At 40.7% G+C, this 25,721-nt stretch overlaps 1 protein-coding gene and 1 non-coding gene across 8 annotated transcripts in view; both read right to left on the bottom strand.

The window, feature by feature from the left end:
* Positions 1-23,439, bottom strand: part of Spata7 (spermatogenesis associated 7) — a 32,759-nt gene extending 9,320 nt beyond the window's left edge. Inside the window, exons 1-6 of one of the 7 annotated variants that reach the window (XM_015991398.3) lie at positions 22,942-23,439; positions 18,005-18,079; positions 15,594-15,689; positions 12,195-12,242; positions 7,224-7,357; positions 1,461-1,933 (exon numbers count right to left, since the gene is read on the bottom strand). In XM_015991398.3, the coding sequence (XP_015846884.1) occupies positions 1,461-1,933; positions 7,224-7,357; positions 12,195-12,242; positions 15,594-15,689; positions 18,005-18,079; positions 22,942-22,960 (845 nt within the window). In that variant the 5' untranslated portion in view covers positions 22,961-23,439. Of the gene's footprint in view, positions 1-1,460; positions 1,934-7,223; positions 7,358-12,194; positions 12,243-15,593; positions 15,690-18,004; positions 18,080-22,341 lie in introns of all 7 variants that reach the window. The other 6 variants (XM_076551176.1, XM_076551177.1, XM_076551178.1 and 3 more) reach the window with 6 other exon arrangements.
* LOC121822567 (U6 spliceosomal RNA) lies at positions 352-453 on the bottom strand. Its single transcript, XR_006063752.1, has one exon. It is a non-coding gene; the product is annotated as a U6 spliceosomal RNA (small nuclear RNA).
* Positions 23,440-25,721: the final 2,282 nt, after the last annotated feature.

Below are 25,721 nucleotides of genomic sequence, written 5' to 3'. Positions count from 1 at the left end.
TATAATTCAAAGAAATTCACCTATTTACTTTTATGAAAATACGTAATTTCTAATTATATATATCTGGAAATAGACATTATTTGGTTTACATATGCTTTCTTTTCCTTGCTTGAAAAATAGATCCCAGTTAAATATATAATGGGCAAAGAGAAATGAGACTATCCTTATAACATTTATAAAGATATGGTCATTTTTTCATTTCTTTCTCTTTTCCTGATTAAACTTGTTCTTGGACAGTTTAGTTATACCGTTTGCTCTCTCGGCCCACACTCTCTTAGCTCCTCCCACTCATTATTGTTTGCTCCGCCCACCCTCTCCTAGCCCCTCCCACTCACTATTGTGCCTTTCATGAAAAACATGGAAGGCACTCCCAATTTGTGTGCCATCCTTACACAGGAGCCACGCCAAGCTTCAGTCTCATTTCAATTTTAGTATCTATGTTGTCAAATCCATCAATGATTTCTGCATTTCTCCTCCAGCTGATGATTTCTATTACAGATCCAATTCATTTTTTTAATAATATAGATTATGTTTATTGAAATGAAAAATAAATCTTTGTAGGATTTGCTAGATATCTTTGAAATAATACAACATAAATTTCCTATTTGTCTCTCTCCCCCATAATACCAGGTACATGATAGTCATTCAAAACAGAGACATATTAAAAGAAAAATAACTGACACACTACATGGCTTCAAAGTTGTTTACTGTTTGGTCACATGATACTTTTCAATTGTCAGACATAGAGTGATATATACATAAACATATACGTGAAATGGCTATCAAATTTGCATTGCCAATTCATTTTTTAAATTAAACATATGCAGGTTCATTTGCTATCACTGCACCTCTTATCTATACTCACAAAAGCAGGCTTATAGTGTTTAATTTTTGAATAACTAAAATCTAATACACAATAAATTACAGTCACTTGGCAAAGTTACTGAATATCAGGAACCATCTACTACAGGAGACAGAAATCAAATCAGGGCAAATCCTAACTTCCAGATGTTCTCTCAACTGTCTAAGTCACACCCACAGCTGTTACTATACAGGGTGTGAACACATGCCAGGAAGAGACACGGGGAACTGGATAAATGTTTATTTCCTCTTCTGAGCCTCACTGTTTACCATTGTTAACATGATTCTATATTTACACCAACGCTATCTGATAATGTATCTTTAGACTTCACTGATAACAACATTTAAAAACACACAAAAGTTTGAGAACTATGTTTACGGCCATAACTCATGGAGCATTCATTTGTAGGAACTTAACAAATCTAATATCTATTTTTTCTACAATTACTATGCTGCTTCTAAAGATGCACTGGAAAGTCCTCTCAACGGCACTGCCAGATCTCAAGGCTGGCATATAAAGTGTACAACACAGCGAGAAATACTGCTTCTTGATCATTTCCCCGGACCTGCTGGCCTTGCTGTGGATGTGCCGTACAAACCTGCTCAATTCCGTCTGGGTCTCAGCTTCTATCCGCTCATCCGGAAACTCCTTTCTTCTTCTGGCAGGTGTGTAATAGCGGTACTGTGATAGGAAGGACTTGGCTTCTGTCTTTAAAGTGCGTGGAGTGAATGGCAACTGCTTGTTCGAAAAGAGGTCAGAGTGCTTTTCCAAAAGATCTCCACTGGGGGTCTTGGAAATGACTAGGTGGAACCGGTGGGTACTTGGGAAGGCACTCCGAGGTCTCCTGTCACAGCCATGACCAGCGTATGGGCTCCTGGGTGCAGATCCTACATAAGCCATGCTGGGTGGAGAGGTGCTGGGATGCTTCTGGGTGCCATTCAGGAGAATTTTATTCAGCTCAGGCTGACTTAGATGTAGTCCATCTGAAGAAGGGATGAATGACTTCGAAAATGATGGGTATCTTGTCACTTCTTCTATTAACATATCCTGGCCTTGTGGTTCCCCTGCGGGCTAAGAACATTTAAGCCATTACACTGCAAACTCATGTAACTGGGGAACCGCAGATGAACTTAAACCTGTACCTTGGCTCCAACTTCAGTGTGGGAGTGCAGTTATCACTTTTTTCCCCAGTGATAGGGCTGGACCCAGGGCCTTGAGCTGCTGAGCAAGTGTTCTACCACTGAGCTACACTCCCAGCCCTGCCCTTATTTCCTAGAAGGGAGGCTCAGGGCCACAGATTCAAGCTGACTCTGAGCCTCTGCTCTTTACTATTCCATACATTATCTGTTTCAAAAGTTCATCTGAAAACCTAATAGACTTTGTTTGTAGCACAAGGAAACTTAAATTGATTTCAATTCCTTCCTTGATAATGTACAGGTCAGCCAGCTTTCAAACTGATGTATCTAAATAAGGAAGCTACAGACTACTTCCTAAAAGGTCCAGACACATAATTTGCTTTCCAACCTTTCTTTCCCAAAATAAAAGACAAAATAAAGTGAGTATTCTGCGTTCAATTGTGAGTACTTAGGTTATAACTTCTGTACATTAGCTTTACAAAAAGCTCCCAAACTGGGCTCATATTACAGTTGATGTACAAAGAGCTTGGCTCTTTGAAAAGACATTTCTGAATCTTACAGGGCTATTAATTAATAACCATAAGAATTATTATTATTTTTTTTACTTTTTTTTTTTTTTTTTTTTTTTTTTTTTTTTTTTTTTTTTTTTTTTTTTTTTTTTTTCCGAAACAGGGTTTCTCTGTGTAGCTTTGTGCCTTTCCTGGAACTCACTCTGTAGACCAGGCTGTCCTTGAATTCACAGAGATCTGCCTGGCTCTGCCTCCTGAGTGCTGGGATTAAAGGCGTGCACCACCACCACCACCACCACCACCACCACCACCACCACCACCACCACCACCTGGCTAACCATAAGAATTATTTATACCCAGAGGAATGGTGTAAGCTAAGCCAAGGGTAAGGAGAAATGCATAATGCATTAGATGACCTGATAAGTCTTATCAGTGCGATGTTTTACTAAAATGAAATACCAAAGAGAACCTTTAAGGACTGAAATACAGAGCTGGGGGCCAATGAGACAGCTAAGTAGATAAAGGTGATGGCTGCCAAGCCTAAAACCTGAATTTGATCCCTGGATCTCACATGGTGGAAGGAGGGAACCAATTCCCATAATTCTCTCTCTCTGCAAAGTTCATGTCAAGAACACCCACCCAATTTACAACCACAGAACAACTGACTCATCACTCTCTTTCGGGATACAGCAGAGCAATGGTGGCCCAAGCTCTTAACTGCAGCAGCTTGGAGAGAAGCAATGGGAAGCATCCTCAAAGCTGACATCACCTAAGTGGGGCAGGGGTGGGAGTGGGGGGAGGAAAGCAGTGGGAAAGCCAGGCAGTGAAGACCCAAGGTTCTCAGGTGTCTGCAGAGACTGCTAAGACACTAAGAGGCCGAAGCCAGCACTGTTAATTCTAACTATCTTTTCCGTGAAAATAGTTTATAATTATCGTAAGTAACTGTTAACCATAAAATCTACCCAATTATTAAAATATACTACCCAAACTAATAATTTAAGATAACTTGGATGTGTCTAAAGTATTAATTATTGAAGATTATTAAAAATGTAGGCAAACTAGAAATTATTATTACTATACATAAAATATGTATAAAAGCATAAATGAATTACCATGGAGGCAAGCAAGTTATAGAATTACAGATACTAAAGGGAAAATAGACATATTAAAATGTGTTTGTTTTATTTTACTTTATTATAAATAATTTATAAAGTACATTAAAATATATAATTTAAAAAGTTCAACAAACTCTTATCTCAAAATTGTTACTTTATATTCAAAATGTTAGCAATTATTGAAGAATTATTAAACAATTTTAATAATCATAAAAATATAGGGGCTGGACAGATGGCCAAGAGGTTAAGAACATTTGTTATTCTTGCAAAAAACCTGTGTTGGCTCCTAGGACCCACACAGAGGTTCAAAACCGCCTATAACTCAAGTTCTGGGGAATCTGATGTCTTCTTTTGGCTCTGAGGGCAGCACATGGCATGCATGTGGTGGTATAACATACATGCAGGCACGCACACATACATGTGCAGCATAGATGGAGAGATTCACAGGTGGTATTATGGTGCACGGCGCAGAGCAGATCTACTCTAAGGAAGCGGCCCTCCTGGCCCGTGTCTTTAGAACAGTGCAGGGCCCCCCACAACATGACTCCCAGATCTTTCTCCTGAAAGAAATGCTTCTATCCAACTGTCTCCTGAATATATTCAATGTTCCCAAGGCATTGTGATTTAAACAAGCCCAAAAAGTAAAAGTCCTGCCTCTTATCAACATTACTCCAGGAGAAAACCTGCCCGTTATCCTACTCTTGTCAGAAACCTGGGAATCTCTTCCACTCTGCCTTTCTCTTCATATCATCAAACCAGACGCCAAGTCCCAGCAATTCTACTTTCTAATGAGCCTCCCGTACGTGTATTCCTGGTGTTCTTTAGAATGCCCTGGGTCAGCTCTTAATCTTTCTTTCCCAGATTACTGCAGCCATCCATAATTAGTCTGCTGCCCACTGCAGCCAGTGGAGTCTTTACAAAGGGCATGACGTCACCGTCTAACTAAAAACCGCTCTATAGCTCCTCCAGAGTTCTCAAGGAGGAAACAGTGCAGTCACCAGGATGGCTCCAATTCCCGAGTCCTTCTCAGTGCCTGCTGACAAAGCACACACACCTCCATCTGTTCTGAGAGACCAAGAGTAAAGTACAACAGCCTGTGCTGGTCACAACAGGGAAGCTCTTCTGCCAACAAGGCTGGTCTGCCTGCCTTTCCTCGCCTCTCTTTTCTCTCCTTTCTTTCCCTCCCTCCCAGCTCCCTTTCTTTTTTTCCCCTCAAACTATACCATGGTTGCCTGGGCTTGAACTAACACTTGAGAGCATGGGATATTCTCAGCGGCTACTCTCCAACTGTGCGGCTTGCCCATCTTGAACCCTGGCACTCAGTAGAGACTGCAGGCCTTAGGAAACCTTACTCCCCATACAAGTTTGCAACAGAAATTTTATATCATTTAGAACTCCGCAAAATTTATTACTAATAAGATTTTCCCCCGTATATAAATTACACAGTGATAAAAGGTATGGGAGAAGGAAAACTATGGATTTTTAAAAAAATATCAATTAATTGAAGCTAGTAACTAGATACTAATTCTAACAAACTCAAAAAAATTATGAGACAGTATATGAAATCATAGCATGGTATTTGGTGATATTAAACAATTATTAATTTTTAAGCATAATAATGGTGTATTTTTTGAGACAGGGTCTCATTATGTTGCCCAGTGTGGCCTTAAGCATATATTGCCCAAACTAATGTGCCACTAACTGGAATTAAAGGCATGGGCTACTACGCCTGGCTATATCATGACCATGGTTTAAAGATATATGCTGAAATGTTTATGGGTAAAAAAAACAGAATCTCATAATCACAGCAAAAAACTCTAAGCTGGAGGCAATGGCTGAGGTTAGAGATGAAAGACCACTGGAATGAGCTTATCACCACTGCATTGGGTGACAGAGCCATGTGGGTTCACCACAGTACTGAAGTTCTCAAAAGTGATAATTTTAGTGTTGAATTCCATGGAAATAAAAAAAAACAGCTGTTCAGAAAAATGAAATTTGCAGATCAACGCATCCATCACGCAGAGATGCTTGTTCTTGCAAGAGATGGTAATTAACCCAGAGACCCCAACTGGACACTGTGCAGGAGGTGAGAGCACGCGTCCTCAACGGAATGTGTTTATCAGCCACCCACCCCCGTCAAGGCTCAGGGGCGAGGTGGAAAGGAGGTGGAAAGATGGTAAGATCTGGAGGTGGTGGATGACTCCAGAGAAACAGCGTGTTCAGACTACAACAGGGCTGGTATACATACGAACTCAGAGAGATTAGGGCAGAACACACAAGACCTGCACAGGTTCAGACCAGACAAAACCCCAGCATGGAGAAGGGGAAGTGGATAAAATCCCACCTTTAACTAAGAAGGGATTTGCAAGTGACACCTGCTGGAAAGGGAACTTCTGCTCGGGAGCGACACTGAGCACATCAGCCATGCTCTAGGGCAGGCCCCAGGCCCAGCAGTGGCTCCCAGAAAATGCACTCTTTGTGCACTTTTGTTTTGTCTTTTTGGTTTGCTTTTCCTTTTTCTTTTTGAGAGACAGAAAGAACATGAAATTGGGTGGGTAAGGAGGAGGTAGGGGAACAGGAAAGAATATGATCAAAATGTATGAAAAAAATTTACCACCCCAAAAAAGGAACTAACTTCCAACTTCTATAAGGTAGAATACAGAAAAAGAGGAAACAGTGCTCTGTTTGTCATAATCAGACAGAAAGAAAAATGTCCACCAGTAACAATAGTGTTCAGATGTCAAAATCCTAAGAAACCGTTTCCCACTGAATCCAGCAACACAGAAAACCTCAATGCTTTAGTCATGGCACTCAGGAAGTCAAGGCAGGTGGATCTCTGTAAGTTTGAGGCTAGTCTGTAAGTTTGGTCTACAGAGTGAGTTCTAGGACAAGGGCTGCATAGAGAGACCCAGTCTCAAAACAAGACAAACAGAAAACCAAAAACAAAACACACAAAACAAAGAAAAGGAAAAAGAAAGGAAGGAAGGAAGGAAGGAAGGAAGGAAGGAAGGAAGGAAGGAAGGAAGGAAGGAAGGAAGGAAGGAAACTGATGAATCACAGCTCGGATCTGTTTATATTAAGGATACAAGTCATTTACTACATTAACAGATGAAACAGAAAAATCACATCATTGCCTAGAAATGCAGAATGAGCATTGGATAAAATTACCCATTGAGATCAAAACATATTGTACCAAAAATGTTTTTAATTAAAAAAAAATCTATTCATGAGAGAGACTCTGAAAACTACAATCACTTTCATCAAACTAAAAACAGAAGACCACTTCTTCAAATAAATGTTAAAGAGAATCAAAACAAAACAAAACCATAGGTCAACCAACTACAGTCTGCAGGCCAAATCTGAGACATCGTCCTTTCTAGCTAGTGAACACAGCTAGGAATTTATTTCCGAATTGTTCACGGCTATTTCCCACTGGCAGGCAGTTGTGAGGAGATGTGGCCTGAAAAGCACACAGTAGAACCACTTGGCTTTTGATGCTTAGTCTGCTGACCCAAACCTACTGAAAATAGTCCCAAGCCAGTCTGCAGCACCGACGTGCCTTAGAAACATCTGCTTTTAAAGAGCAGAAGAACCACCTTACCTTCTGGAAGGAGTTATAAAGGGACTTGGTGTTCATTTTGGAATTGCTCTGCATTGCATATTTACTTAATTTAAACTCCTTTTCACATCGTGCCAGTTCCTTCTTCAGTTTCTTTTTTCGTTGTTGATCCGCGTCTAAGGAAGGAAACAAACCTTTTCAAACATCACAAAACGTGAAAACTAACTCTTTGGTCTTGTTAGACTAATAAAATCAAGGATTTCTCTCTTCCGCTACCATTTCTCTTTAGACACATCACACAGCCCCAGCTGTTCTAGAAGGTGTGATGGTCTTGTCCGGAGTATTTTCACTCTAGTGTGGGATCTGAGGCCAACAGCACCATGCACACAGCTGATACATCTTTCTTGCTAACCATGTTTATACTATTATGTTAGTAAAATCCATATGATTTTTGTATAAGGAGATTCTAACTAATACGTAATTTTAGAAATCTGAAACAGAGACAGAAAAATCACTTGAGCTACGAGTTCAAGGCCAGCTTGAGAGAGAGCAACAACTTGTCTCAAGAACAAGCAAAACAACAAAGCCATGCTAACATTTTACAAACATCTGCAGTCTGGCAACTGACTTGAGTTTCTTGGAACTGCTTTTCATAAGAAAACGCTAGTAAGAGGCAGTTTCATGCTTCAGTGTGCCTTGTCATGGGTGCTGAGGGTTTCTCATGGTGCTGCTGATGTGTAGCAAGCAGCGTCACTCTGAGCTGTCACTCCAGTCCTAGTTTTACTTCTGACAGTGACATAAATGTATCTCAGTGGCCAAGAAACCCACCACATGGAAATAAGAGCGAGTTTCCCTTATTTCCCAAGGACAATAAACAGCATCAGTGCTAATAAGTGAACATGGGTCTAAGTCCAAACCAGCCCTGAAATAACCACAGAGAGGAATGTTTTTTAATGCTATTTGACTTCTCAAGAGGATGTTTTGCTTTCAAATCTGTTTTGAAGTGATCTAATACATTCATTATTCACTTATCTGCTAGGGGACATTTAGAGTATCTCCGTATCCTGGCTACTGTGAAGAATGCCACAAAACACAGGGGTGTGCATGTATGATAGGTTGGTTTCATTCTCTTTGGATATATAGCCAGAAGAGGGATTGCTGAAACATACAGCAGCTCTACTACTAATTTTTAAAAAACTCAACTTTTTAAATGGCTACTACCCCAATATATACATTCTCACTAATAGTTGTACATGGGTCCCTTTTTCTTCCACATCTTTGTCAATACTTGTTATAATTTATTTTCTTCTCATGTAAATTTTTGTGTTATGTGGCAATTTGAAAGAAAATGGCCCCCAAAGGGAATGGAGCTATCAGGAGGTGTGGCCTGGTTGGAGGAGGTGTATCACTGTAGGGGTGGGTTTTGAGATCTTTTTTGCTCAAGCTTCCCTGAGTGTGACTGTTAGTCGACTTCCTGCTGCCTTCTGGTCAGGATGTAGCACTCAGCTCCAGCACCATGTCTGTCTACAGGCCCCCATGCTCTCCACCATGATAATGGACTGAACCTCTGAAATGAAAGCAAGCCCCAACTAAATGTTTTCTTTATAAGAGTTGCAATGGTCATGGTGTCTCTTCTCAGCAATAAAAACCCTAATAAGACGTGGTATGCATCTATCTATATCTATATATCTATAGATTGCGCGCGTGCAAGAGAACAGTGAGGGAGTAGGTTCTCTCCTTCCAAACCTCCTATTTTTTTCCAAATTCCAGTTCCAGGGATTGAATGCACTCAGGCTCGCCAGGCTGAAAAGGGAAGGGATTTTACCTAATCCATCTCCCCAGCAGTTCTTTATGGGTGAGTCTTTAGGGGTTTCTCTATATGTATACTCTTGTTTACAACAGAGATACTTATGAGTCTTCAAGGGGTTCTATATGTATATTCTTGTTTACAACAAAGATACTTTTACTTCCTACTTTTATTTTTCATATCCTTAATTTATTTTCTGTGTAGCTGTTCTGTCTAGGCCTTCTAATACTACATGGGAAGAACTGGTATCCTTGCCTTAGTCCTATCTTAGAAGAAGTCACCCCTCATTACGCTGTCACTATGGGGTTTTCGTATATAACGTCTACTGTGTTAAGTGAACTTCTTTAGTAAGAGGGTGTGCTAGCTAGTATCTTGTCAACTCGATACAAGCTAGAGTCATTTGGGAAGAAGGAGCCTCAACTGAGAAAATGCCCCCACCAGACTGGCATGTGGGTAAGCATATGGGACAGTTTCTTGATTAATGTAGGAGGCGGGCCCAACTTACTGTGGATGGTGCCAACCTTAGGCACATGGTCTTGAGTTGTATAAGAAAGCGGGCTGAACAGACCATCAGGAGCAAACCCGTAAGCAACATTCCTTCACAGCGTTTGCTTTGGTTCCTACCTCCTGGTTCCTGCCTAGAGTTCCTGTCTCACTTCCCTCAGTGATGGAGTGAGACCTGGGAGTTGGAAGCTGAAATAAAGCCTTTCCTCCCCAAGATGCTTTTGGTCATGGTGTTTATCAGAGCAACAAAATCCCAACTAAGACAGAGCGTTTTTAAAAACCATGAATAGATGAATTTTACCAAATGTTTCTTCTGCATCAATGGAGCCATTCACGTGGTTCTCCCCTTCTACTTTGTTACTGTGTCTAGCGCACTGACTGACTGCTGCACGCTGAACCACCTTTGCACGGCCCACTTGGTCGTAGTGCAAGTTTCTTCTTAAAAAGTGCACTGGCCTCAGTTGGCAAGTGTTTTGATAAGGATTTTTCATCTATATTCACCACCAACATGACCCATAGTTTTCATGCATTGTTTTTGTCTAAATCTGGCATTGGTGTGGTCCTGGTCTCAGGAAATGAGTTTGGAAATGCTTCCACTTGCTCTGAAGTTTTAGGATTGCCTGGTTTTCATCCATCTCTGGATATCTGGCAGAGTTTGCATAGGAACTCATTTGGACCTGGCTCTTCTTTACTGAGGGCTTTTAAAACTTGCTGGTTTAAATGGTCTATTCAGGTTTTCCACTCTTGGTTCAGTTTTGCTAGGCTATACGCTTCTCCATGGATTTTATCCATTTTTTCCTCTAGGTGATCCAGTTTGTTGGTGTGTAACTGCTCACGGCAGTCCATGATTCTTTTTATTTCCGAGGCCTGTGTTGGGATGGCTCATCTTTCATTGCTGATTTTGAGTCTTCATTCTTTTTCTTCAGTTTGCCTAAGAGTCTGTCAATTTTGTGTTTTCAGAGTTCTGCTTTTTAAAGTGTTCTGCTGTTTTTCTGTATCTCTTTTCTAATTTTTATTACTTCCTTCCTTCTACTAACTGGGGGCTGCTTTTCTTTTCTGCTTTTTCTTCCTTTTTTGTGCTGTGCTGACACAAGGTCTCATATGTGAGGCAAGTGCTGTCTGTACCAGTGAGCGAGCTACGGCCTCAATTATTTTTCAGTTTCCTAAGATTGACATTAAGTTGTTTGAGATCCTGCTTCTTCTCCGATGTAGGCATTTGCGCCTTAGTATTGACTAAGTATTGCACCTACTGTGTCTTACAAGTTTCAGGATTTTTGTTTTCATTTGAGGCAAGCTGTTTTTTATTATTATTACTGTTAAGAAATTTTCTATTCATTTTACATGAGTCAAGCTGTTTTTTAAGGCTTGTTTTTGTTTTTATTTGTAGAGTGCCTCACTATGAAGCCCAGGCTGGCCCTGAACATCTAATCCTCCTGTGTCACCCCCCAGGTGCTAGGCATGCCCCACAACATCTGATCTAAAGTTCATTTGATTTCCTCCTGGACTCAAAGTTACTTAGTTCCCAAATCTGTGAATTTTACTACTTTCTGCTTTTAATTTTTATTTTAATTAAACTGTGGTTAAAGAGATACCTGGAATGATTTTTATTTTCTGAAATACATTAAGATTAATCTGTGACTTGCTATGATAAAGCCCATGAATGTTCCATGTGCTCTTAGGGAAAATGTGCTTGGTAGAAAGCTTGGCATGTTTATTAGGTTCATTTCATTAATTGTGTTATCTAACTCAGCTGTTTCTAATGTTGGGCTGTTCTTGTCATTACTGAAGGCGGAGTATGGAATCTACTATCACTGTATTGCTATCAATTTCGAGATTTAGATTTTTCTGTCACCATTCACTTTATAGATTCCAGGAGCTCCAATACTGGGTGTACATATCTAGACCTTCTTATTGTACCAGTTTACGACCACCTCTTTCTATTTTGGTCAACATAATGGCATCTACTGCCTATTTCTTTTGGTTATCATTCCTGTGTATCATCATTTCTTTTTCTTCTTTCATCCACTGTGTGTCCTTCTATCTAAACCAGACTCCTATATACAGCATATTACCTTTTTCCTTTTCTTTTCCTTTTAGATTGAGCCAGCCACTGTACACCTTTGGATAAGGAAGTTTAATCTATTTACATTTAAAACTTATTTATAAGTTGGGACTTAACACCATTTTGTTATTGCTTCCTATGTACTTAGCAACTGTTTTCTTCTTCTATTAGTTGATGATTTTTTTGATAACTTATTTTTGTAAACAAGGAGAACATGATAATTTTTAAATCTCCAAACAAAAATCAACCAACCAACCAACCCCAAAATTCCCAAGTGTTGTACCTTGAGAAACTGAAGGTCTTACAAGTGACTGATGTAAAAATCATACAGATGTTAGAGAAAACCCCATACCAGTTCCCAAAAATGCACAAAGAGAATTACTAGGTGTCCCCCAAACTTCACTTCTGGGTAAATATCAGAATATCTATATACCCACACCACCAGCACTGTCAGAATGTGGACATGTGGTCCCCAGGGGCTCACACATGGCTGAGGGTAGATGGATGATGATGATGACTGTCCTCAACGTACATGTACTTAATGCCATTGAAGTGAACACTTAGAAATAGGATGTTAAATTGCAAGCTATGTGTGCTTCATACTCTTTCTAAAGTGGTGTTATGTTCAAAAATTACTTACATTTGATGCTGGTACGCACACTAACTGGAACTGAGCAGTCCACAGCGGCTGAAAGAGAAAAAAAATATTTTTGATGTTTATAAATAATGAAAAACATCAAATGTATAATTCAAAAAATCTCTGCAGACTTGAAGTTCTTTGCTTTTTTATTGTATTTCTACAGATTAAAAGTAAGGTAACAGCTAAAAAATACTTTGTGGGATTAACAGATGATTAGATAATGTGGAAGAAAATACTGGTGAACTTGAAAACATAGCAAGATAAACCATTGGAAAAAAAATAAACTGAAAAGGGAATGAACGGAACATCGATGGCCAGTGCCATGCCTTTACCATACACATCAGCACCTAATGCTATGCCTTTACCATACACATAATACTTAATGCCATGCCCTTATCATTAACACCCAACGCCGTGCCTTTTTACCATACACATGAACACCCAATGCCGTGACTTTACCATGCATATCAACACACTTGAACTGGAAAGAAAAGAGCAAAATGGTGCATTTACACTACTTATTTCAAGACAATGCAATGCTATGGGACACAAAGCAAGTTGGCATGGACAGAAAGTAGACATGTAGAGAAGCAGACCAAAAATTAAATCAAGACGTATTTATGCATCTGGTCAAGGCAATTCAATAAGGAAAGGATAATCTCTTCAGTAACAGATACCAGAAATGTTATATATATATGTGTGTGTGTTTATGTATATGTAGACAAAAACAAATAACCTTTTTATACTATATGAATACTCAAAATGGGTCACAAACTTAAGTGGAAGAGTTAAAAGTAGAAAGCTTCTAGAAGAAAACAAATTTAGAAAACCCTAAGATTAGAAAATGGCCGGGCGGTGGTGGCGCACGCCTTTAATCCCAGCACTTGGGAGGCAGAGGCAGGCGGATCTCTGTGAGTTCGAGGCCAGCCTGGTCTACAAAGTGAATTCCAGGAAAGGTGCAAAGCTACACAGAGAAACCCTGTCTGGAGAAACAAAAAAAAAAAAAAAAAAAGATTAGAAAATGATTTCTTAAACACATTGCTAAAAACACAAATTCTAAAATATCTGAAAATTGAACTCAATTTTACATGATTTTAATGCCACGATATGCTATTTTCTTCAATTATCTAAAAATATAACCTAAACATTTTAAACTCCAGCTCATGAGGCTACATAGTAAGATCCATGTCACCAAAAAAAGTAAATAAACATTAGGCCAAGTTAGTAAAAAAAAAATTAGTGAAATTAAAATAAAGTTTACATTTAAGCTTACAAATACTCACACAGAAGAGCTACTACTCTACACTGGCAAGAGCAAGGGTTGTTGAGGCTATACCAGCAAAGCAAACACAAGCTAGCGCTCTGGAAAGGATTTGATCACAAAGCTAAATGCATACAGAAACACACAGTTCTACCTCTACCAAACACATTTACTCATGTGAAATCGAAATAGATGTTCACAACTGTATGTGAACTCTTACAGTAATTTAATTTCCCATAGCTCAAACTGAGTCAAAATAACCCAAATATTCACCAGTCATGAATTAATCAATGACACTAGATTCATTAAATGGAATACTCAAACAAAATTTTTTTTTTTTTTTTGTTATTTTGAGATGGGTCTCTCTGCATAGCCTTGGCTGTCCTAGAACTCACTATGTAGACCAGGCTGGCCTAGAACTCAGAGATCTGCCTCCCTCTGCTTCCTGAGTGTTGGGATTAAAGGCGTGCACTACCAGTTAGAATATAATTTATAAAGAAAAGTAAATACAGTTAAGGCTGGGGAGACGGCTGTCATTAAAGTACTTGTTATGCCAGCACAGGACTTGAGTTCTCTACCCAAGACCCATGGGCAGAAACCAGGCACAGCGGTGCCCACTAAGAACCCCGGTACCCTGGGACCCCCCCCCCCCCCCACACACACACTATCCCAAAACTAAGAAAGAAATATTGATAAACACAACACGATGCCTTAAAGCATTGTGTACACTGAAAGAAGCCAGACCAAAAGTATAAATATGTTTTATTCTATTAACATGAAATTCTAGAAAAGACAAAACTCTAGGAACAGTGAGCAGATCGGCAGCTTCAGGGACTGGAGGGGAAGGGACTGACTGCAGAGATAAGAGGGGGAGCTTTTTGGGATGTGGAAATGTCGTCCGACACTGGGATCACACTGTTGTTGTAGGGCAGAGGGTAAATGCTCCGGCTTTGCCAAGTGACAGAGCTGGTTACCACTAACTAGTTCACTCTGCATTCCAGTGCAGAGGCTGCCAGAGCCAGTGTGAAAAGAATGAACGCGACTGTGCTATGTATGGACAGTCAAGTCAAATCTCACACTGTTTTCACATGCTACAAAATGCCATCCTTTTAGTTTTTAAGCACCAATTGGAAATAAACACACCAGTCTCCGCTCATGACCCGAGCAAAAGCAAGAAAGCAAGAGCAGAAGACTGACATACATGCACAATTAAATGACCTCTGGTTTACTGTGATTGGTGGTGCCTTAGAGACACATTTTCAGTATTTCCCTGCATACTTACAACTGTGCATTTTATTCTATGGAGGTTAATAAAATCATCAACAACAACAACAAAAAAAAAAAAAAAAAAAAGGAGAAGAAATAGCAGCCAGAATCTTCTTTGTATAACTTCCTAAGTAAAAAAGCGGTTATAAAATTATATTAAGACAAGCATCTAGCTGGGCATGGTAGCACAACAGCACAACACATGTAGTTCCTTGGGAGCCCAAAGCAGGACACTGAGGTCAGGCTAGCCCGGGCTGTATACTTAAATAGCACAGTCACTAATGTGTGTGTTATGAAAGCACAAGCACTTCTGGACCCGAGGACTCCAGCATCCACAGAAAAAGCAGGCATGGCAGCACACTTCTGTACTCCCAGCCCCGGGGAGACGGAGACCGGAGGATCTCTGGGGCTGGCTAGCTAGTCCAGCCTTAACATGACAAACCCAAGGTATCAATGAGAGACCCTCTCTGAAAAAAATAAAGTGGATGACAAATGACACCTAAGGTTGACCTCTGATTCTATATGCACACACGCACGCACACACATGTACCTGAATACACGCTTGCTCACACATATACCCAAATATGCCCCAATACACACTCATAAAATTTTAAACAGAAATAGAAAAATGAGCAATATCTAACAACAAAATATTAGAATGAATACTATTATTACATTAGAATAGGCATTATGTGGTTGTAAATATTGTGAACATAAAATTTGCCATCGATATAATCAGTAGTTGGCATCTCATTTAAAACACAAGTCTTCTCTAAGATAAAGTATTAACTTCTGCCACAGATTTGTCATAATGATAGGTAAAGCTGGGGTTTAAATTGGCACAGAAAATTCAAATTTGCACATTTTTTTACCTTTGGCTGAAAGGATTTTATTATAGTGAACAGCCATGTGATTCTTGACCAGCTGGAGAGTGGTTAGTCTGAGAGAAGAGGAGTCAGTGCAAAAAGCTAAAAATTAAAACATATTTAATCATTACATATTTAAAGTTAATATAACATCACAAGATACACAAGTTACTGAAGTCATTCTTGTTCTGGAGTTCACCAAAAAGGCTGAGAGCACACGTGCATGGTGCTGAATCCAGCCCTCGTCCTGCCCTGCTAACACGGATTAGCAACTCAGCACCTGGTTCAAACCTCTTCAAGAACTAAGTTTTACAGGCTTGAGATTTCGGAAAAGAGATCTAGAATATAATCTATTAATAGATTGGTAATTTTAATCTACTATTAATATAATTGATTACTATCTATTTTATATATCTTTTTATCTCATAACTAAAAATCTTTAGTCACTGGCTTGGCTATGAACAAAGCACTAAGTTTGGGAAATCAAACAAATCCCAAATCAAGAGACTAGATATAAAGATTCTGCTCTGAGAGGCGAATCTGACTTTACACCTGGAATGGAGATCCACAGACTGCTTTAAGCACAGGCGCATAAAATCTATGCTGCTCAACTTTTCCGCCTTCACTCAAACTTTTTAAACAAACTCTCAGAAGCATTAAGCACCAATAGATAAGTATAAAGTACTAGGCAGACATATTTTAAACATTAAAAACACGTTTTTTGCATGTGTATGTGTGGGATGTATGTGTCCACACGTGTGTGGGTACATGTATATATGGAAGGGTGTGTGTGTGTGTGTGTGTGTTGGGAATCTTCCTTGATCACTCTGTCTCATTTATGGAGGTAGATCTTTCATTCGAAGCTAGACTGGCTGATCAAGCTGGTCTACCTAGCCAGCTGCTCTGCGCATCCCATCTCCGGCTCCCAGGCAGGTGGGCTGTCACTCTCTGCATGCATTTATATGGGCTTTTGGGATTCAACTCTCAAATTTGCAAGCAAGTGCTTTATCCATTTGTCCACTGAGCTATCTATCTCCCCAGCCCCTGAAAAGATTCTTAGAAATAATACAAGCATATGTTTACAAAATTTCAACAGTGAAACAGAATATAGAGCTTGGAACACAAGAAGAGACTTTTCTACATTGAAACTTAGATTCCCCTCCTAGATCTATCCTTTAGGGAAACTGTGCATAACATAACATGTTACTATGGAAGACACTGGAGGGACACTTGTCATGCACTGTGCCACTCTTTCTACCTCTAAAAACCTTTCTAGCTATTACTATCAGCATTTAATAGAAGTGGAAACTGAGGCACAGACTGTGAATTAAGTCTCTGACGTATTCCCAACAAAGGACGCAGTGCTGAGAGTCAATGCAGCGCATGCTGACGAGCTCTGTGAGTCCATTTTGAGAGTTAGCAAACAGTATATTGTATTCTTCACTTTGCTCTTCTGTGTATGTTTCTTTTAAGTCTGGTTTCAAAGTGTGTGTGTGTGTGTGTGTGTGTGTGTGTGTGTGTGTGTGTGTGTGTTTTCCTGAAGATTAAATCTAGGGTCTTGCACACACTACACAAATACTCTACCCCCGAGCTCTATCCCAAGCACTCTTTTTACGTTTTATTTCGAGAAAGCGTCTCATTAAATTCCCAGAATGGCCCTGACCTCACTCTGTAGCCCAGGCAAGCCATAAACTTACTATCCTCCTGCCTCAGCCTTCCAGATACTGGTTTTACAAGCTTGGGTCACCAGACATTGCTTCAAAGACTTTTTGTTTTTTAAAAATCCGTTTCCATAGCTGTTTCTATGTATATACGGTGGTACAAAGAAATAAAATGAAATAATTGAAAATTTCATCATTTCTTCATATTTAGAGAAGCATTTAAGATTTTTTATGGAAATAAGGACAACAGGTTTAAGTTGGTTTTCCTAAAACCCATGCCAAAGACTTTTAAGTTATAATTACAAAACTTATTTTAGAGTTAACATTACAGTTTCACTCTGAAGACTCTAAAATGTAAAAGCATCACAGGACATAGAGATTCAGCAACCCATAAACATCAGCTGAGAATATATTCAAGTTTTCTCTGCACAGCTTTTCTTTAGGGCTTGTGTCTTTATAATCATCATTTACAAGGCAGGCATGCCTTAAACCAGACCTTGTGCTGGCAAAAGGAGCCCCTGGCTGTGGCAGGGTGGGAAGCTGGAGGCAGCTAAGTCCACACTCAGGGCACAGTAAGAGTTCGAAATCCTGATCCCCTACCTGTCTAAAGAACGCCTACACCATTTACTTCCAGCTACTAATGTGAAGTACAAATGTTCATTCCGAGAGCCTTTTCATCAGGCTCTCCGTGTGGTTTCCCAGCACAGAAAACAGTGAGTGTTTCAATGAAGCTACAGTTTTGAGGAGCTGACTTACCATTGCTCTTGGTGCTCAAGTGTCCTGTAAATAGGCATGGTGGACTGTATCTGGGGAGGACAGAGGTTGCTCTGACTTTCAACAACAATAAAAACCACGAATTAGGACACGTGAAACACAATGTTCACAAAAAAACAATATAGAATATTTTTTAAAAGAACACATTTCATTTGTAAACAAAGTTGTTAAAACTTTTATTCAGCTAGGCATGGTGGTGGTGCACGCCTTTAATCCCAGCAGTTGGGAGGCAAAGGCAGGCGGATCTATGAGTTTCAGGACAGCTGGGTCTACACAGGGTTCGAATCCAGCCAGGACTATATAATGAGACCATGTCTCAAAAACAAAACAAAACACCCACAAATCATGTTACTACCAGCACTAACATATCAAACAGCAAAAGTCCTATGACCACAGACTGAACCTTTTCTTTTTTGGGAAAATCAGACAGGGCTGGGGAGATGCTCAGTTGATACAGTGGCTATCATAGAAGCCCCAAAGACTTGACTCTGGAATCCATGTAAAAAGTGAGGTATGGCAGCACATACTTGGAACTCCAGCCTTGGAGCAGCTAGGGGTGGACACAGGGAGCTGGCTCCTGGACACTCTGACAAAGTACCCTCGCTGAATCAATGAACTGATAGTTTTAATTGTCAACTTGACACAACCTAGAATTAATTACCCGTGAAAAGACTCAATGAAGGAGTGTCTAGAACACAGTAGCCTGATCATGCCTGTGAGGAATATTCTTTTTAAAGAAGTATTTTAAAAGTGTGCTTATGTGTATACTCGCAACATGGGCACTAGTGTCCTTGGAAGCCAGAGGCATCAGATTCCGAGCTGGAGCTGAAGGAGGTTTTGAGCCTGTCAGTAGATGCTGAGAATCAATCCTGAGTCCTCTGCAAGAGCAGCAAGTGCTCTTAACAGCTGAGCCACCTCTCCAGCCACTAAGGAATTTTCTTGATAGTGTTAACTGAAGTCAAAAGACCCAGATGTATGTAGTCAGTACTACTTCATGGGCCAGGCAGTGAACTGTCTCAGAGAAACTGAGCTGAGCAGTAAACCCACATGCATTGGTCTCTCTCTGCTCTCGCCTGGGGATGTTACAGGACTAGTGTTTCAAGCTCCCCCTGCTGCGACTTCCAGGTAGTGATGGATGATAGCCATCAGAGTATTTTACCACAGCAATAGAAATAAAAGGAAACCTGTGGGAGACCCTGTCTTAAGAAATAAAGGTGGAGAAGACCTGAGGAAACACACTTGACCTTAGCTTCAGACCTACATATATGCACACACACACACACACACACACAAGTTTTTAAAGAAAACAAGCTATTCTGTGTAAAGCATTGTGTGTATTCAGGTGAGTGCTGGGCAAGTACTGTATGACTGAACTGTTTGAAAACAGTTATTTTAAAAGTTATTTTAAGAACAGTTTACTTTGAGACTTCAGTTTTACTAGATCAAGTGATCAATATAGCAATTATGTCACATGATAAATACTGACTTTATTGTGTTCATTACTGACCCATTGGATGTTTTGTTTAGAGCTAATACATATTTCGAGTTATACTTATCAGTTTTCCTTTTGAGGCTAGGTCTTACTATACTATCCAGGCTGGTCTTGAATTCTTGGGCTTAAGTGATCTTGCCTCAGTCTCCCAGGTAGTTGGAATTACAGTGCACACCAATGTACCCAACTAAATGCTTTATTTAAAGAGAATTCCAGTAATGTAAAAATAGTGTCTGGTCTTTGAGACTGCATGAGATTAGAAAATTACACAGACCTCTTCACAAAATAATTTCTTTCTCCAAAACGTAACTGTATGTTCACCACAGCAGGGCAGTGGTGGCACACACCTTTAACCCTAGCACTCAGGAGGCAGAGGCAGGTGGATCTCTGTGACTTCAAAGCCAGTCTAGTTTACAAAGAGAATTCCAAGACAGCCAGCGCTGTTACATAGAGAAACCCTATCTCGAAAAACAAAACAGAAAAATCTTTAAAAACCAAAAACAGAACAGAGTTTTAGTGTTAATGTAACTAGTGTGCAGAACATGAAACTGTATCTCCCAGGCGGCTTTTTTTGGTGTGGTGGTGCAGAGGATCCCACCAACTTATTTACATTAAGATGTGCACTCACTGGTTTCTAACATCCCTAACACACAAATGTCATATTAAAGGTCACAGAGCTGAAGGGAGGAGGAGACAACTCATTTCATCTGGGACCTCTTCTCAGGAGCTGCTCACTTGAAGGGAGTATATTTTTTGTTTCTTTACATGACTTTTTTTTCCCCAAGTGCAAATATGTTAGGCAATACTATAGTAAATATACATATTATATATATTATATGTATATACATGTGTATATATATAATATATGTATATGTATATATTATATACATATATATATAATATATATGTGTGTGTGTATAGTATATACAACGTTTTCTCATTTCTTTTTTTTTTTTTTTTTTTTTTTTTGGTTTTTCGAGACAGGGTTTCTCTGTGTAGCTTTGCGCCTTTCCTGGAACTCACTTGGTAGCCCAGGCTGGCCTCGAACTCACAAAGATCCGCCTGCCTCTGCCTCCCGAGTGCTGGGATTAAAGGCGTGCGCCACCACCGCCCGGCTCGTTTTCTCATTTCTTATAGCTACTTTTATGACTGTTTAACAATTTTTTATACTCATTTAAATCAGCCTAGGCACAGTCTCTATATCCTGATTGGACCCAGAATGATCCAAAAGTAGTCTCAAATGAAATGTCCAGTAAAAGAATAGCATTCTCTAAACTAAGACTAAAAATTGGTACATGAGATTGATGGTCTTGTAGGACAGTCAAATTCTTCAGCCCAGTTTCCTACATAATTTGAGTTTTCCTCAGAGAAAACTCATTGAGGGGGAAAAAAATGGTGTTTCAGTATTTTCCCAAAATTGCTTAGGAATAGGTCGCTTATAAAAGTATCTCCATGGGAACAACAGACTAAGAAATCTTTCCCAGTCTCCTTTCACTTAGCTGTCCTAACAGGATACCTGTTTCCTCTTGTTTTGCCAGCACAGGTTGCTGGTAATACAATGGATGGTGGACCAATATTCTTAATTTTCTCCTTTCTCCCATCAGAGGTTGGAAACAAAGTCTTATAGATTATCAAGCCTAGCTCCCCATTTTACAAACAACGAAGGCTTTGGAAAGTGAAGCAACTGGCAGAAGAATGCCTCCTCATGAGTTAACATCAAAGACTAGAAACAAGACCTATTGTTTCTCAAGCTGGTGGCTTTCTGCTACACCACCACACTGAAAGTTGACCCTACAAAAGACTGTAAGCAAGTGAGGAACTTCTCCCTCAGGTATCTTTCCTATTTTATGTTCTGAAATAGCTGAAGGAACTAATAAAATCTAAGACATGTGCTGTCGATTAAAATTAAGAATTTAAGCTTCAGCTAAATTAATGATTACTTATAAAAGATATATGATTAATAACAATTATAGTTACTTATCATTTATAGTATAATGAACACTAGCCCTGGTACTTGTTAAATATAACATTTTATTTTACAAGTTCAAAACTAGAAACAATGATATTACTATAAATTACAGGCCAAAAGTGAAGCCACTTGGATAAGGGATAAAGTATAAAACCTTCTACATCTGTCACCTCATTTAAAAATAAATATCCAAACGTTACTAAGTCTGTTACTATATAAATGCCCCCACCCATACTATGCAAGTACAAGAGTTAACTCAAGAGTTTTACATTCTTAGTCTGGGTTCAAAGCTTGCTCTGTCACCTACTGTGACACCGGTGGCGGCGGCGGGGGTGGGGGCGGAGCGTGTATTTATAATCTTTGGTTCTATTTATTTCAAAATATGAATAATATCTATTTAACAAGATTTGTCTGTGTATACTAAACAGTTGTTTGGTTATGGGCAGAACACAGCAGAGGTTTAAAGTTTGTTTTGTAACCATTTCTGAAGACCACAAGAGTATTTTGGTTTGCTTTTTAACTCAGACTTAGGTTTGTATGGTGTCTGAATATCCTGTCAACTGACCTTCTACGCTAAGCATAGCACTTATTTTGATCAATTATTGTAAAATAAAGGTGCACGCAAGTTGAAAGCAAGACTTAGTTCAAGAAACCATGAGCAGATCGATTCAAAGGTACCCATTAAATAGACACTACCACTCCTCTCTGTGGTGTGTGTGTGTGTGTGTGTGTGTGTGTGTGTGTGTGTGTGTGTTACTTGTTTAGTTCTAGGAAAGGCTTAGGCTGTCGTGCTCCAACTCCGATTGAGCTGATTTGTAAAGATTTATGGATAGGGGTTACCAACTACTTCTCACTCACCACTTGTCTCAGAATATCAGTCAAGGCAAATAGGTGTACACTGCGATTATAGGTAGTCTTCTGCTATTAAACATTCAGTCCACCAACCGGCTTTGGGAGATTATTACAAATGAGGTATCCCAGCTCCCCACCTTGAAGCAACTTAACTAAACCAGCTCTGGGTGAGTCAATTCTGGAGGACTGGGAGACTTCATGTACGCTAAGTCCTAAGAAGGGACCAGGAGCTTGCTACGTATTATCTGCACTTAATCTCCAGGAACTCCGTGGCATGGGTATTTTCCTTCTACGTTCAAGATGAGGACACCGAGGGTCGTTTCTGTGAAAGCGGCTGGTCTGATCTGGGGCTCAGGTCGGACTTCAAAGACCGGGCTTGGTCTTCAGCCTACAAGATACCGAGGCGACAACAGGCTGCAGGATCCCGAGATCAGGGGATGGATACAAGGCGACAAACCCAAGGCCAGATGGTAGATCAATGAGACGGGCAAGCGGGGCCTCCCCCTGGGCCTGTCCAGCTCCGGGCATCACCCCGCGACACTGGAGAAGGAGCTGGCAGGCCACCCTAAAGGCCAGGGCGCGGCCTGGACCCGCGCAGCCCCTTACCTCTCCGGCTGCCATCCATGCTTAGTACTTCTGCAGCCTTCGCGGGGACACTCTGTGTCCTCTTGGTTCTTATCCGGGCCAAGCCGGCCCCCGCAGTGGAGATTTGGAGAGACTAGCCCGCGGGGGCCGCAGCGGCCGCAGAGACTGTCGCCAGGTCGGTTGCTAAGGGCCGGCTCTGCGGCGGCGTATTATGACGTCACAGCACAGGGACGCGTGCTCCCAGGCCCCGCCCCGCCCACCCCAGGCACTCCAGGCTACCTCAGAAAGGCAGTGGGCTGGAGAAGGGGTTCTGGTGCCGATCCGTTGCTCTGCCAGTCACCCAGAGTGAACTGCTGTCTGGAAGGCGGGTCACATCTGTTTCGGTCACCATGCCCACTTTTTACTTGGGGGCCCAGGATTCGAACTCGGGTCCTCAAACTTAAGAGCAAGCACTCTTGACCAGGGAGTCAACGCCAGCAGCCCCTATCTTAGTTTGTAAGCGTTAGTTTGAATTTCCTTCCTGCATACTGCGTCCCTCACCTCCTATCCTCACTCCCCCTTTATCTCAAAGCTACACATCCCGTTTCATTTTGAATGAAAGGAGTCTGTGAGAAAAAGGCCACTCTCTCCGTGGCTCTCTGCAAGTTGTTTATTTTTGCAATAGTTAATTGTGAACCCTTGGAAATAAGATCAGAATGGGGTGGAGGAAGTGCAGAAAGCATCCTGTCATGCTGGGTTTCCCAGCAACAATGTCCTTGAACTTTTAGGCAGAATATGCGAGTCTTTGTGGTGTGATCATAGAGCAGCAACAACAACACCCCATTCATTGCAACCAAACTCCCGACAACCCAAAACCTTGCTAGACATTGCCAAAAGTTGCCCAGGAGGAAACTGCATCCCGTCTGAGAACCTCTGTTATCATAAAAAAAAAAAAAAAAAAAAAAAAAAAAAGCTGGATTCTGAGCCAGATCTGCTGAACTTTGACTTTGAGCCTCTTTATATTATGGTTGGTTTTAATGACAACTTGCCACAAGTTACAATCTCTGCAATAGGGAGATTGTCCTGATTGCCTTAAATGATTTGGAAGACCCTCTTTGACTTTGGGCGATACCTTCTGGTAGCAGTCCAGATTTTTTTGTTTGTTTGTTTTTTCAAGACAAACAAAGTTTCTCTGTGTAGCTTTGCGCCTTTCCTGGATCTCTCTCTGTAGACCAGACTGGCCTCGAACTCATAAAGATCTGCCTGGTCCTGCCTAATTCCAGCAGTCCAGATTTTAAGGTCATGGCAGAAAAGGACAATAGTTCATGTCTTGCTGTCTTGGCCTTTCCTCATGGCACTGTGGTACCCATTGCTGCTGTGGTTGGATCCTTCCACATCAGAACCAGTTTTTCACCAGGAATTAAGGACCAGCAGCTCTCCAGGAATCTTTCAGGTTTTTTGACACCAGGTGGGGACTGCTGAGGCACCCATCCTTGGGGACTGAGCATTAATTGAATTGCCAGCCTCCCCAATGAGAGAGAGAGAGAGAACCACTGTGGGCTACTCTGACCACTGAGGCACCCAAGGATAGAGAAACTACTGAGTTCTCAGACTCTCAGCTGTAATTTAGCTGTTTTACTGTAAGCCGACTTAATAAGTCTCACACACACACACACACACACACACACACACACACACACACACACTCATCCCATTGGTTCTATTCCTTTAGACAACCCTGACAAATACAAACTGTGGTATCAGGAGTGATTCTGGAGAATCAGAAATGTAGGCCTGAGTTTCCCTAGTGGTCATGGTTGTAACTGAAGGTAGTTTTCTAACTGGATGAAACTTAAGGTCATGAAATACTCTTCTGGTAGCATGGAGAACAGTCCACGGTGTGACCCACTTCAAGAACTTACCAAGACACGTGCATTTGATGCTCTCAATTCACCTCGCCTGAGCTGTAAAGAATTTAATAACTGTATAAAAATCTTTGAGCTTTTGTGGAAATATAAGGAAAATGATACTGCTGGCGGATTCCATTGAGCATCTTTGGACAAAGTTAGAAAAGAAACAACAAACAAAACAAGCTGGGCGATAAAATTGACCAGCTCCAGATACACATAAACAATCTCAAGGTTTCTAAGTGTGCCCTGAAAGAGAATCTTTTCTCTAGCAGCCTTAGAGCTCAAGTTGCAAGCCAAACACAAGCCTTTATTATATGATTAGCTGACTTAGGATGTGAAATTATTTCCCAGCCTCAAAGTGTGTCAACAGTTAAAGTGAGACATTGACTGGAAAAGAATGGGATCCTGTGACTTGGGGTGGCAATGTGTGAGAGGACCCCAAGGAGGCAGAGGATGTTGACTCCTCAGATTCTGATGGCCCCACTCTGCCTGAGGAAATCCTCCCAACCCTTAGCAGAGGGTGCATCCCCACCCTACTCCCACCCCTTCAATGTTGCCCTCTCTGCCCTTGCTAGAGGAAATTGATCCTGCCTCCTTTGCAGAGCAGGTGATGACTTCATCTAAAGGAGGTTTCAGAAGGAACGATGCTGATGTCCCTCAGGAACCACCCCTCATTGCCTCTAGACCTGTAACTTGGCTAGGTTAAGTAAAAATGAAAGTGTGGTTCATGAGGAGGTATGCTATGCCACTAAAGAACTTAAAAAGAGTTTGTTAATTCACTCAAGCTGAAGTCTGGAGACCGTTTGTGAGAATGGACTTTAAGGGGTGGGATAGTAGGGAGAGGTCAATTGAGACCATGCCTCCATCAGATTACCCTGTAAGCAAGTCTGTGGGGGCGTTTTCATGATTCAT

Source organism: Peromyscus maniculatus, chromosome 14, assembly GCF_049852395.1.
Source record: "Peromyscus maniculatus bairdii isolate BWxNUB_F1_BW_parent chromosome 14, HU_Pman_BW_mat_3.1, whole genome shotgun sequence".
Classification (NCBI taxonomy): domain Eukaryota; kingdom Metazoa; phylum Chordata; class Mammalia; order Rodentia; family Cricetidae; genus Peromyscus; species Peromyscus maniculatus.
Note: the sequence above shows the minus strand (reverse complement) of the source record. Positions and strands in the feature narration are given on the sequence as shown.